The 14,112-nt window shown below is 36.2% G+C and overlaps 1 protein-coding gene across 1 annotated transcript; it reads right to left on the bottom strand.

The window, feature by feature from the left end:
• Positions 1–6,253: 6,253 nt before the first annotated feature.
• LOC110802610 (uncharacterized) lies at positions 6,254–13,519 on the bottom strand. Its single transcript, XM_022008055.2, has 7 exons — positions 12,890–13,519; positions 10,105–10,543; positions 7,897–7,952; positions 7,554–7,784; positions 7,134–7,425; positions 6,846–7,042; positions 6,254–6,755 (listed from the first exon to the last, which is right to left on the bottom strand). The coding sequence occupies exons 1-7, from the start codon at positions 13,336–13,338 to the stop codon at positions 6,602–6,604; spliced, it is 1,818 nt and encodes a 605-aa protein (XP_021863747.2). The 5' UTR covers positions 13,339–13,519; the 3' UTR covers positions 6,254–6,601.
• Positions 13,520–14,112: the final 593 nt, after the last annotated feature.

Raw genomic sequence — 14,112 nt, forward strand, 5'->3', positions numbered from 1 at the left:
TGATATAAGATACTCCCCCGTCCTAAAAAGATTGCCAAAATTTCATGTTTGATATGTCCCTTTGAGTTTGCCTCATATTATTTATAAATATATGGTATTCACATATTTTCTCTCACACTATGTTATTTAAATTAACAAAAGAAGAAGACTACCAAACAAACTACTTTTGTTTTGCATTATTTCTTTTCAAAGTGAAAAGTGAGTGACGAGTGAAACGGGTGATGGATGCAGGTGATAATTTTTTATCCAACCCCGACCCATCATTCGTTTATCACCCGATCCATCCCCCAGTTATTTTGCACTTCCTCCGTTCTTTTTTAAATGACACAATTATTCAGGCACGTTTGCCAATACACGATTTCAAACATTAATATCTTTCATTATGGATAAGAAAAAATTATAAAAATTTGATATTTAAAAAGTATTTATTGAGACGAATCTAATAATACCCCACGCGAATATGGTTTTTTTTTACTAAGCATAAATCACGAAAGGAAGTCAAAAGAGCATGTGTTAATAGTGTCAAAAACTCAATTGTGTCATATAAATAAGAACAGAGGAAATATATGTTACTTATATTTATGTTTGTACTTTATTTTTGTTATAAGTTGTGCGTGATGAAAAGTAATTATATGTGCGGAAGTACATAGGCTTTTAAAAAGAAAAAAATTAATTACTCCCTCTATTTTCATGAGTTCTACCCACTTTACTATTTATGGGTCAAACTTAAAAACCGTGAATATGTCTCTTTATTTATCTATGAGTAGAATAACATCAAGAGTTGTTTTAATGAATTTGATTCATTATGTATTTTCAAAATATCAACTTTTTATAATTTTCATTAATAATAAATATTTAGAGAAATGAACGGCCAATGTAGTACGTTTGGAGATCAATCAAAATACAATTGGGTAGAACTTAGGAAAACGGAGGAATTATTATGCATATGATGAATCATATTTGTATAGGGTATTTTAGGTGCATTTAGGTTGCATTTCTTGACATTCCTCTCATTTTAGTTGCATTTAGAGTCGCATTTGCATAAGTTGTCGTTATTGTACTCTATTACAGCCCGTTCGTGTTTTGTTTAATATTTCAGGTGATTTTACGGTCATTTGGATGCTTTCGAAGTGTTCAAAGTTGATTTGGATGATGAACGAATGAGATGTGACTCGAGGATCATTACATGTCTCTCGAGATAGCTTTTGAGTCAACAACGAAGCTAAACGTTATTTTTCTAAGCATCAAAGCGGACAAACTTTCACTCTTTTGATGATATCTCAAGTTCTACATATCGGAATGAAACGATTTTGATTGGGCTAGAAATTAGACTTAAAGATCTTTCCAACGATAGGTCACACGTCCCTATGGGTATTGTAGAAAGAGAGTTATGTCATAAATAAAACGCTCAAACATCCAGCGAGGGACGGCTCGACAGCCAGCGAGACATCTCTCGCCATCCTTTGCACGCAAAGTCTCTGCATCGCCCGCTGGCAATCCAGCGTAGGCGCTGGAGTTGCCGGCCACCATGCTTCGTCGCGCACAAATCCCAGCGAGGGATGCTTCTCGGGCCAACGAGGGATGCTTCTCGGGCCAGCGAGGGATCACTCGGACCAGCGAGAGATCTCGCGCCTATGCACCAGGCCTTGCTACTCGATGCCTCGCCTATGCACACATGCTACAACTCCTCGTCGCGCACTCTCCCAGCGAGCGCTGGCTCGATGCAGCGAGGGATCTTGCTTTCCGCTTCGTTACTCCTCACACACACGCCCTTATGCATCTCTTGGACGGTTCGGTCGTGCTCGGGTTTCATTGCCACGTCATCGCTCCATCGACCAATCATTGACGACTTTTATTTTTATTTTCTTATTTATTTTATTTTAGAAAATAGGGAGCATATAATTACTCAAGGGAATTAATTTATTTCTGGCATGTAATTTTTTTCCTTAGAATTCTTTTAAACGCTTATTACTACTTTTCTCTCTTCCATTGTTGAACGCTATTTTTCTGATTTCTTTCATTCATCAATCTAAGGTAATTTCATAATTTCTCTTGCTTTAATTCATTCTTATTATTTTTCGTTTCTTAGATTAATTTGTCCTTTGATTATGAAATTCATTCTTATTATTTATTTCACGCTTGTTAATTTAATTATGAGCGAGTAGTAATTTTCTAGGGCTAAGTAAGGGAAGCCATGTTTATACCATAATCGTTATGCATTAGAGTTTGTTAATTTATAGATTACACTTGAGTAATTCCAATTGATTTGTTCTTAATTGTTGATTCATGTAATTGGCCAATATCATGGATTGATTATCTAGCTAATAGGATTTAGAATTGAAAGATCGTATTCTTAGAGGCTTGGTACAATTGGCAATTCTGATTATGTTAGCGACCGTACTGCATATGTTGGATTGAAAGTTTTAAGACCCGACCATAGCATTGACATGTACTTTAATAACTCGGATTAGTTTATTCATTGTCGAATCGATTTGTGTTCTTGGATTGGTATAAGCATGGTGAACCGAACAGACGCCCTAAACCTTTAATTCATTGATAAATTACGCATTTATATTATTGCTTTAGTTTCATTAGTTTATAAACAAAATTCAACTTTCGTTTATTGAAATAGTTCGTATAATTTGGCAAAAACTAATAGAACTTGTCTCCCTGTGGGATCGGCCCGAATTTGCTAAGTATCTGCTAACAACAGACACCGTGCACTTGCGGTATCACTTTTTAATTCATCAGCACATTAGTGGGTGATAATATTTTTAAGTTAATATTTTTCACTTGAATATCGCCCGATTCACCCAGTTCACTCGCGGGTAATGGGTAAATCGAGTGACAGATGGACCAGGTGGATCGAATGTATATAGATGATGCTCTACCTGATCCGAACCGGAATTATTTTCATCCCTAGGCGTGGGGTCATATGTTACCTTGTATTACCCTTTTCACGTAGAGAAACTGAGAAAAGGTAATGAGATACTCATCCCAAAGCGGAACTAGTAAAGATGAACTCCAACCTTTCCATTTACCCAACTAACCAAACATAGATTGGTCTTATCCTTATTGTATGTTGTTCACAAACCATGGTGGAATCTCCAAACAAGCAAACACCAAAAATCTCTACACTAAAGGGGTCGCCTGGATTGCCTTGAACAAATTATGGGAGTACAATTCAATGGAGTAAATTATACTGGAGTATTTCTTAAGGGGATTATATGATACTGGGGTAAAGATACACAATTAGCAAAGCCAATCTAATCCCAAAGCGTAAAGCACAAAAACTACAATTGCAACCTGATTCAATGCGCAACCTCACTGGATTTTTTTTTTTAAAATCTTGCAGATCTAAGAGATCAAAGGAGATAGAATGAATGGAATATCAATTAATTTGTGAGGTGGAGTAGAGAGTTGGTAGTCAGTGGTTCTTGGAGTGGTTTTAAGGAGAGAGAAAATGGGAATAGAGATATGGAGGTTGTTCAAATGGAGATTAAAGATCGATGATCCGAGTTAAAGAGGCGAGAGAAATGAACTGATGGAGGTGAAGATACAAATCAGATGACAAGAAATAGTTGTAACTTTTAAGGGGGGAAATTTACTCTAGGGGGACCCTAGGTAACTATTACCCTTGTTTTAAGAGTAATATATTACCCCCTTAAAATTATATCTTCCATCCAGGCAAATAAAAATGTCAGAATATTTGCTCCCTTAACGTACTTATTCACCCTTGTTACTGGCAATCCAGGCGCCCCCTAAAAATACATGAGATGGGGAAAAAAATTTGGTTCCGGATTTAGACCATAAAGGTCCAAAGTCGTATAATAAAATTCCTAGGACCGAAGTCCGAGAAAAATGGAAGCAAAAACTCATAAAGCAGTATTTACTTAAACTCCATGTCTTTCTAGTAACCTCTGGTTGATTATAAGGTGGTAACTATAATTAGCTGCTTGTACTAGCTGGTTTGATTATATAATTATATTTGCATGAACTTGTTTGTTGGTTGTATTAGTTATTTGATTAAAGTTGTTACTAAATATATGTTTTTTTTGTGTTACCACCCGGTTCACCCTTAGGGCTAATCCGGATTCGGAGCGAGTTGTGGTTGGATAGGTTCCAGTCCCCTCCCAATTGTAGTTGTTGGGGATCAAACACGCGGTCTTCCCTACCAAGTTCAGCCTCAATCACCACCGAACAACCATGCAATTGGTTACTAAATAGATGTTAGTTGTTTGTTGTTTTAGTTATAAAATTATCAACAATCTAAAATCTCCTTGTATGAGCTTTCCCTAAAGCTTTTTCTAAAGGCAAATTTGCCAAAATATGACTTTTTATAACCCAAATGTTGCGATAAAGGACCTTATATTTTTTTTTTTTGTGAAATCACACCTTAATGTAATTTTTTCTTGTGAAATCACACCTTAATGTAAATATTTTTTTGCAAAAGACAACCAAAGGTAAGTTTCCGGCATCGACTGAGCTTTTCCGGCCATTAACTTGCACGTGAGCAGCACATGTGGCTTTATTTGGTTATAAAAGGACATTTTATAACCCAATTTTTGCAAGAAAGGACCTTATATAATTTATTTATTTTGTGAAATCTCATCTCAATGTATTTTTTTTTTTTTGCAAAAGACAACCAAAGGCATGTTTTCGGCATTGAGTGAGCTTTTCCGCAATTGACTTGCACGTGAGCAGCACGTGTGTCTTTATTTTTCTAACCACACCCAATTTCTCTCTGTCTTCTTCTGAAGCAAAGTGAATTCTAGAAAGTGCAATTTTATTTTTATTAAAACTACGTCTTTTTTAGAAACTGAATGTAATCTAGAAATTGCATCTTTCATCGAGGGCGTGACATTTTTAACAAGTGATTCCAAGAAATTCTCTAGTATTTTGACCGTTGAGCTCATGATAAACGAATTGGAATAAATGCCACCTAAAAATTTCACACAGTGATGCATATAAAAAAATGAAATAATTGTGGAAATAAGAATGAATTAATATCTACTCAATCTCCAGATAATTAGGGGTCGATTTCATCAATTCTTAAATCAAACACCATTCCGATTGATCAAGCAACAAATAAAATTTCCCATAACTTTTGACAATTGGGAAAAAACTAATTTATCTTCCCCCAATTTTAGCTCGAATGCGTTCTCTTCTTCTTCGCCTGACATCTTTTGGTTTGAGAAAAAGGGGATTCTTTGGTTCAAGTTTGAAAACGGGGGAAGTTTATGAGATTTTTCTTTTTAGGGATTTCAATCGGCCGTAGAGAGAGAATGAGTCAGTTACTGGTGGTTCTAAAGGTTGGGGTGGTGGTGGGACTGGTTTAGGGTCGAGCACCATGGTTGATGCCGCCATTGTTGAAGACTTTTTGATGGATTTGGGAGGAGAGAGAATTTGGAACTATGATGGTTTGGAGTACCGTCAAGAAATTGGGTGTTTTTAGCAAAATAAAGTCACACGTGTTGCTCACGTGCAAGTTAATGTCGGAAAAAACTCAATCAATGCCAGAAACTTGCCTTTGATTGTCTTTCGCAAAAAAAATTACATTAAGGTGTGATTTCTCAAAAAAAAAATATATAAGGTCCTTTCTCGCAAAATTTGGGTTATAAAAGGTCCTTTTATAACAAAATAAAGCCACACATGCTGCTCACGTGCAAGTCAATGGCTGGAAAAGCTCAGTCAATGCCGAAAAAATGCCTTTGGTTGTCTTTCGCAAAAAAAATTATATTAAGATGTGATTTCACAAAAAAAAATATATAAGGTCCTTTTTAGCAAAATTTGGGTTATAAAATGTCCTTTTTGACAAATTTGTCTTTTCTAAAAGAGATTTTTGAATCCAAAGAGCTCTTTCAAAAAGTTTCTAACCAAACACTTAAAATAGTATTTTTAAATAGTGAACTGACTAATTTGCACCAAAAACCTCCTTTTACTCCAAAAAGCTTCTAACATGGTCAATGCATATGTGAAGTTGTGAACAAGGTTCTAGAGTCTAGATCCACAGGAAGTCTTTTTAATGTTGTTACAGATTTGCAAAAACATAACATGACAGTTCTATAAATACTTGGAATTTTTAACGCCTCTATCGTCCCTTAATAATATTTTTATGATCCTGTCAAAATAAAATAAAATATATTTATATGATTATTTTAATGGTATCAAAATATAGGTTAATGCTGCTTTGTACAAAATCCATATAGTGGTCCAATTGTACAAACGAGTGAACCAATGGTATCACGTTGCATGAGAGAAAACCTTAACAAGTACAATAAACTTTATTTGTGTACAAATTAACAGGCTTACAAGTTACAACCTCTCTTCACTTTCAAAGAAGAAAAAGTTGTTCAATTACCAGGAGTACAAAGAACTGTATCTAGAATGGTACGAGTATTGTCATAATATTACTGAACTATCACACAAATCATATGTTTTTAGTTTTCTTCTTCTGTAGTTTTTGTGCTATTCGCAGTGGAGATAGATCCTGAATATGAATGGAAATGCTTACTTTCTTCTAGTCTAAATCTACTCTCACAATCCATATTTCAGTACTACCTCTATCCGGATTTAGTTTTAACACCTCTATTCTATTGACTTATGAATTCATGGACCAATCATAATTTGTGTATATGATGTTGATCACTCCTCCATCATCTAAAAGATGACTCAGGAGACCTGCTTTCTCTGGATCCAAATAACTCAGAATCCACTTTAACATTTCTTTTCCGTTTCCAAAATCTACACTGTACCTGCACCATACGAAGTATAATCATTTATCAGCATGTCTGAGGTGAAGAATACTACACTAAAAATTTCAAGTGATTCAGCTGATTAGTTACCATTTCATGATACAACTGAGAGAGACGGTTCTTTTAGATAAATCCACTTCTAATGCATTCCGTCTGAAGAACTCTCTCGCGGCAGCTCTCAGCTCAGCATTCACGTTTCGAGGTGAAAAGAATCGAACTGGTGGGCTTGACTTACTACCATCACAAAGTCCAAAATGAATCAACGGATTCACCATCGGTAAAGCTATCTGAATATACAATAAAAAGACGGAGAGGTCAGAACTCATAAGAGGGATGATGATTGCTTGCTCAAATTAACATTCTTTTTTTTTATTTTACCTGAAGGCGGTTATCCCCAGCACTGAAAGGTTTGACCAAAGCATATGGAGGCCTTTGATTGCCTCTAAGTACACCATTTCTAATTGCACTAAGAGAATATGAACATCCTCCAACTAGGTACTGGAATTCTGTAACAAAGGATTTCCTCTCAAGCATCCCTTCTGGATATCCTCTCATTATCACAGCATGTATAACCATAGAGTTATAAAGATTTAGGAAGAAGGCCAGTTTTTCATCAGTTGACAGAGCAAAAACATCCACTCTCTGAAGACTTTGGATCATATTCACATATCTGCAATTCACAATCAGCCTCATCAAGTAAGATGTAGTCATGTGTAAGATGTAGTCATGTGTAAATGTTTGAAGTTTATTGGAGTAATACAATGCAGTTGTCCGCTCGTGATAGCATATTATGAATACCTGCGGAATTCTTCACTGTTGCTGATAGCCAAATAATCAAGATGATGCCCGTCTTCAGATGCATAAGACTCGAGTATGGCAGACATAATCTTCATCAGTCTTTGGCCAACCCTAAATGCAGATTCAGGCTCTTTGTCATCTATGCATCCTCGGAAATTGAAGCATTTTGGGATAAATTGTTCATGCTCAAGGAACCTATACACTTCAATTCCATCCTCGAAATAACTTCCTCTGCAGCAAAAGGAATCTCATACAGTAAGTCTTGGCCTATTCATAGAAATATCAGTAATTAAATCACTACTACTAATTCTCAAGGCGGTGCAAGGGTAGCTGTTTTGTTCACCTGGATACATGGTGGATGAAGTGCTTCCTCACAATCTCTTTAGCTATTCCAATTGCCTGCATTAAGATATTTATAGGTTAGATATTTAAATACTTTCAAGCCGCAGAGATTTTAAAACAAAATTAAGAAATAGGAAAAAACATCCAACAGTTACATCTGTTAGAGAATCTCCCACTAATTCCTGATTGATATATAACATCCAGACCATGTTTTAAACATTTTCAATGTCCTTGTGAACCTTTCAGTTTTCATCACCACCATGTTTGAACAACATTCATAGCGTTTGACATCCTCACCACATCACCAGTTATGATAAATAGTTTTGAGTAGAACTCACTCACTCATTTTCACAATCCTTCATTAGTAGTTGTCTCTCTGGATATGTTCTAAACCCACTAATCTTAGTGATCATATCCTGACTAAGAGGCGTAAGAAATCACCACTTTGCAGCTTGGTAAAATTAGGCTAGATGGCAGTTCTTGGCTTCAGATTCAATCACTCGAAGGTATACACACTCATCAGGCATTCAGGGAAGACGGTTCAAGGGGCTTAGAACCTTATAAGATATGTTTACATAAGACTACCACTTCTACTTCACTCTCAATTCAGTAAATATATCAGCTTAGACAGGACAAAAGCCTGTAAGAGAAATACAACTTTGAGAAGATGTTTGTCAGGACTATTTGGGAGCTGGTTAAGTTAATCATAGGGATTAACTGCTTCAGCCAATCAATGAGGGTTTCTTTCATCTGCTTACATGGAAAAATCTTAGAGCATGAGATAGCAGATGGGTCAAACTCCAAGAGGATCTGATTCATCAGGATTCAGCAGTTGTACGACTCCTATCCTCAGTCCTGAAGTTTGTCCCATTCCCCTTTGTATGTATGATATATACTCCACGCATGCCACTTATTTCAATTGGTCGTTTTTATGATTTTGAATTATAAATACAGCATAGACAAAAACCAATAAAAATGGATGGAATGCTAATGGTACTCAGAAAGTGAAACAAATGATTTTGTCTCACATTTTAGGAGTAGTTAAAAGGTGAAACACTTAAAAGCAACAGAGGAGACATGCATGTCTTATAATATTTGAGAGAATTGGGACATGGGTTAAATGGTGAAGTGGTTGCAATTATCCTCTAACCTACCAGTCTACCACAAGTCCACAACCCACAAGCTTTCATCATTTTCTTCTATCATATATTCATATCCTATGGCAGAGGCCATCATAATTTTCAGCACACCATAAAAGCAAACTTGGTCTTTACAGCGAAAAACATAAACATAGAGATAAGCCAGAAAAACAGGAGTCAATATCTCATATAACTTCTAAAAAACGCAATAGAAATTTCACAAGTGGACCAAGTCATAACAAGAAAAAAAAAAAAAAAGATGTTGCAAATCAACCCAGAATTAGTTGACCATATCCAAACAAGGGACAGAGTCAAATTAAGTAGTTATCAACTCAAACAACATCATAGGAATTCTTCTTGTTTAGTGGAAGAAAATACTATAATCATAGCACAAGTCAGCTCCACAAATAGATATGCTAAGTGCTGCTGTCACTTAACTTGAAGTTTCAAGTGAGAACATTATGATTAAAGTAAATGTAACAATAATCAATTACAGTCTAGTTCTATATTAACAGCAAGCATGAAGAGCAACACATAGGAAAATAAGTGTACTTACTTTTTAATTTTATTAGTTATCAATTATGATGGTGTATAATTACACAACGTTGTATCGCATGGGCATAAAGCTAGTTAATGACTAATTGAAAAAGATCATCGACCGTTCATTTTTTTCCACTCGCCAAGACGTGGACTTTCCTAATCATAAATGTCAAGTACATAACCCTATGAAGATTGATTCACGAACTTGTACTTAGCAATCTAAGTCATGAAACGAAATAATATCTCTAAAGACAACTTAAACAATGGTAACTACGATGACCACTAACATAATCCAATATGTACTATGTATGCAGTGGCGTCTCTTTTATATGGCCAAAATAGGCCTGCCTCCGGGGTAGAAAATGGTCATGTATTTTTTAGTTTCAACCCCTAAAATTTTAATGTAATGGTATATATTGCATACTATATGGCTCAATTTTTCTATTGACCCCTCGTAAAATTGCTCGAGAACCGTCACTGAATATATGAATATTAACTCGAATATTTAAGATAGAGAATACTATTCGTACCTCAATACGGGAGGTGCCTAAGTGGTGTACGATGACATCCACCAACTGAGTACCAGTAAAACAATTCTTCACAATCCTCATCCGGATCAACCGGTCCTGAATGGGTAATCTCAGCCGTAGAAGCTTAACAATCTCACCCATCTCATCCGTCCGTTCCTCTTCCGGTTCATCAAAACCATAAACCGGGGCTCCAGGGGCATCATCAGGGCACTTACTCTCCAACAGCTCTTTTGCTGTCCGGTCCAATAAACCGCTATTCCTTAACGAATTTAACACCACTAAACCGCCTATCAGCTTCTCGTTGAAGAATATTTGTGGAACAACTGAACCGCCGGTCCAGTCTACTAACTCTTTTTCCCTGGCCGGATACACGTCGATATTTATTTCCACGTAGTTTAACCCTTTTCCTCTCAATATTTTTCTTGCTGCGCCGCAATCCCTGTGCAAAAATACAAAATAGTATAAAGGGGAAATCTAACGTTTATTAGGACTTTATTGGAAACAAATTATTTGGCTCTATGTAAAAAGGAAATTTTTGATTCTTTTCCATTTTCATTTTCATTTTCATTTAAGGGGATACCCCTTTTCTTTCACAAATTCTTATTTACATGGGGTGTACGATAAATATTGTACACCGAAGTTAAAGTTGACGTAAAATGCTTAAAAGTCACCCTTGTATATGTAAAAGTTATCTACCTTTTAGTAATAAGAAATTTCATTTTAATAAAAAAATATTTATTCAAAATCACTAATAATATATAAAATAAAGTTAGAGAAAACTGAGTAAAAGTTAGAGAAAACTAGGTAAAAGTTAGAGAAAACTGGATTAAAGTTATGTTGGTGCACAATAAATTTATTGTACAACTTGTGCACGCAAGACCTTTTGCTTTTCTTTTACCTTCAATTTAATAGTCATATTTTATTCTATCCGGTAGATAAAAGTATTTAGTCGTATTAGTTTTATCCTTCTACTAGAAAATAGGGTTTTAATAAATAGGCAAACAATTCTAAAGTTATGTTCTGTTGGAATTATTTTGATTTATTTCAAATAAAATATGTTCAGATAACATAAGTTCTTAAAAATAAGTTTTTTTTAGACATTTTCACACCGTATAAGTTTCTTCTCAGACAATACAAGTTTTTTTCCAGATAAATAAATCCAGTTAAATAGATAAGTACAGTAAATTCAGATAATATAAATCCAAATAAAATGAGTAAAATAGAACGGAGCATAGCATAAATTTCCGTAAAAATTTTGGTGTGATAAAAAAATTGGGATAAAATAAGTACTATCATTATCTAGTAGCGCTTTACAAAAATAAATCATAGCTATTGCCTATTTGGCTCTACGTAGTCCTCCGTATATGTAGAGCTGTCAAAATAGGTCCTCGGGTCGGGTTATTTCGGGTCTCGGGTCATGATCAGGCCGGGTCGGGTCGGGTCAATATTTCATTCGGGTTGAGTTCGGGTTCGGTCGGGTTGATTTCAGGTCGGGTCATATCGGGTTTTTTCCTATCCCGAGTTCAGGACGGGTTCGGGTCGGGTCACATTTCGGTCAGGTTTGATTTCGGGTTCAAGTCTTATCGGGTCGGGTTTAAGTCGGATCTTATCGAGTCGGGTTTAAGTCGGTTTGCAACACAGTGATTTTCGGGTTCGGGTCTTAGTTTGGTTCGGATAATAATCAGATCAAATAGAATTCAGATCGGGTCACTCTCATGGACGGGTCAAACTCGGGTCTGATAATTAACCTATACATTTTAACTATTTTATATTCTAAAAAATTTTGTTTAACTTATTTTAGAGTTAAAATTTTCAATATCTAGCAATAAATAATTAAAATAGATTTATCAATGAAGTTAATATTTGGTCGTGTCATTGATAACTCGGGTAAATCGGGTAGCGGATTGTCACAGGTCGGGTCAATAGCAGGTTTCATCGAGTTACAATCGGTTTCGGGTTGACATCGGGTCGGGTATCGAATCGGGTTCGGATCATTGTTCGGTCGGGTCAGTTCGGTTATCGGTCATTTTCGGGTCGGGTATCGGGTTCGGGTTCGGGTGTTACAACATCGGGTTAAAATCGGTTATCGGTTTTTTCGGGTCGGGTACAGGTCGGGTTTCGAGTTACCTGTTTTACCGTAATTTCGGGTCATGGTCGGTTACGGATTCGGTCGGTTCAGGTCGGGTTTTCAGGTCGGGTCAGTTTTTGACAGCTCTACGTATATGGCTATATATCAATTAGTTATGGAAACAAATCATAGCTATTGCCTAATACGGGGTACTAGGTATTAATTAGAGAAAGGCTAAAAATATGAAAAAATATTGTCTACTCACTGAGTAAACTACCAATAACTACTCGGAGAGGGGCGATAATGAAATCATATTCATCAAAATTCTACCAATGATGTCTTGGCCTAGTGGTTAAGATTGAGGTAGGCGTGTACAATAGGTCTCAGGTTCAAATCCCCCACCCCCATTTGTAATTTATATTGCCCTTGTGGCTCATTGGAATAAAAAGAAAAATATTCATCAAAATTCAAATTTTAAATATTCTATTAGCAGTAAATTTCCACCCGATAAGTAGACGTAACAATATCCTAAAAACGTTATACACTCGAATGCACCATGAACGGGAGTCTCTAGAACTGCAAAATCGATCTTCCACTTAAAAACAATTTTAATTTCAAAAAAAAAATTGTTTAAATGATGTTTGTCTTGAAAAAATCCTCTTAGAATTCGATATCCTTACTATATAACGAAAATAAAGTTAAGAAAATGAAATATACCTGCAATTCGATCTAGAGAACAAGGTAACTCGGCCTTTGAGCTTAGCCAACTCAGTAACAAAGCTGTTATTATCTCCCTCTTTCGCTCGCACAACAACTTGAATACCGGACACATAGAACTCTGTCACACCCCTACCTTCCTTAACGTCGTCATCTAACGACAACCGCCTCGAAATCGCAGCCGAAAGGCTCTTCTTCGTCTCAATAAGATATTTCCCGATCGCCGGTACATCAACGGAAAAACTATTCTCCATAGAAGCCTTCTTTAACACGTCTCCGTTCATCCCCGGCGGCACCTCGGGCTTCGGAAGGTATTCCAGAGGGTAAAGAACTCCCCCTTTCCCAATCTCCGGTGAATTTTCGCCGGATTTTCCCGTCGCCGGGACCTTGAAATGGGTGGTGCGAGTCATACTTTCTGTCGAATTAGAGGTTTGAATATCATGTCCCATGTTTGGGAAATGGAAAGAGAGGGGAGGAGAGAGAAAGAAATGGCGGGGATGTAGGAATTAACAGTTTGGTATTAGGAAATTAGGAGAGAGAGTGGGGAAGAAAGGTGGGTTAAATAAATAGTGGAGAGAAAAGGGAGAATTGGTTTGTTTTCCAAAACAGAGAAGAATAAGTCTAATTTAGGAGGTACCATAATAATAATGTCAAACGTTAATTAATAGGTGCCTAATTAGTGCCAAGTCTTGATAGTAATGGGTCAAAATTCAAAAATCAAATGGCTAAACTCGCAATTAAACGAACGTCACTGAGAGGCAAAATTACAAGTGCTTGGTTTTGTAAACAGAAATTTAAAATGCTAGAGTTATGGTAATTTGTAGTGTCAGTAGTATCTTTATTGTCTTGTCTTTTTTTATTAAAACAATTACTCCTATATACTTCACATTGATCATAGTCTTAACCTAGGGTCATAATGAATACAATACTAATATGATAAAAGATACACATCCTCGTAGTATGAGTGGTTAATGGTCTCTTGCTCCTTAACCAAGGTCTCGAGTTCGAGCCTTCGGAATGGAAAAAATCTCAACTGGGAGGGATGCTGCCCATCGAGGTACCCATGCAAACTCCCACGGGAGATTACCTCGCTGAAGGCGGTGGGAACTCCTCGTAGTAGAACCAAAAAAAAAAAAAATACACATCCTTATGAGAAATCGTATGATGTGTATGATACAATTATGAAAAGGGGTAAATATTTGGGAACCGGGGAAATAAAGATA

The sequence above is a fragment of the Spinacia oleracea genome, chromosome 3 (assembly GCF_020520425.1).
Source record: "Spinacia oleracea cultivar Varoflay chromosome 3, BTI_SOV_V1, whole genome shotgun sequence".
NCBI lineage: Eukaryota > Viridiplantae > Streptophyta > Magnoliopsida > Caryophyllales > Amaranthaceae > Spinacia > Spinacia oleracea.

Excerpts from the sequence above, each read along its gene's own strand:
- LOC110802610 (XM_022008055.2), bottom strand. The coding sequence starts at position 13,338 with ATGGGACATGATATTCAAACCTCTAATTCGACAGAAAGTATGACTCGC. Across the intron at positions 7,953-10,104 it reads TAGGCACCTCCCGTATTGAG|GCAATTGGAATAGCTAAAGA; the intron begins GTACGAATAGTA and ends ATCTTAATGCAG. Across the intron at positions 7,785-7,896 it reads TTCATCCACCATGTATCCAG|AGGAAGTTATTTCGAGGATG; the intron begins GTGAACAAAACA and ends CTTTTGCTGCAG.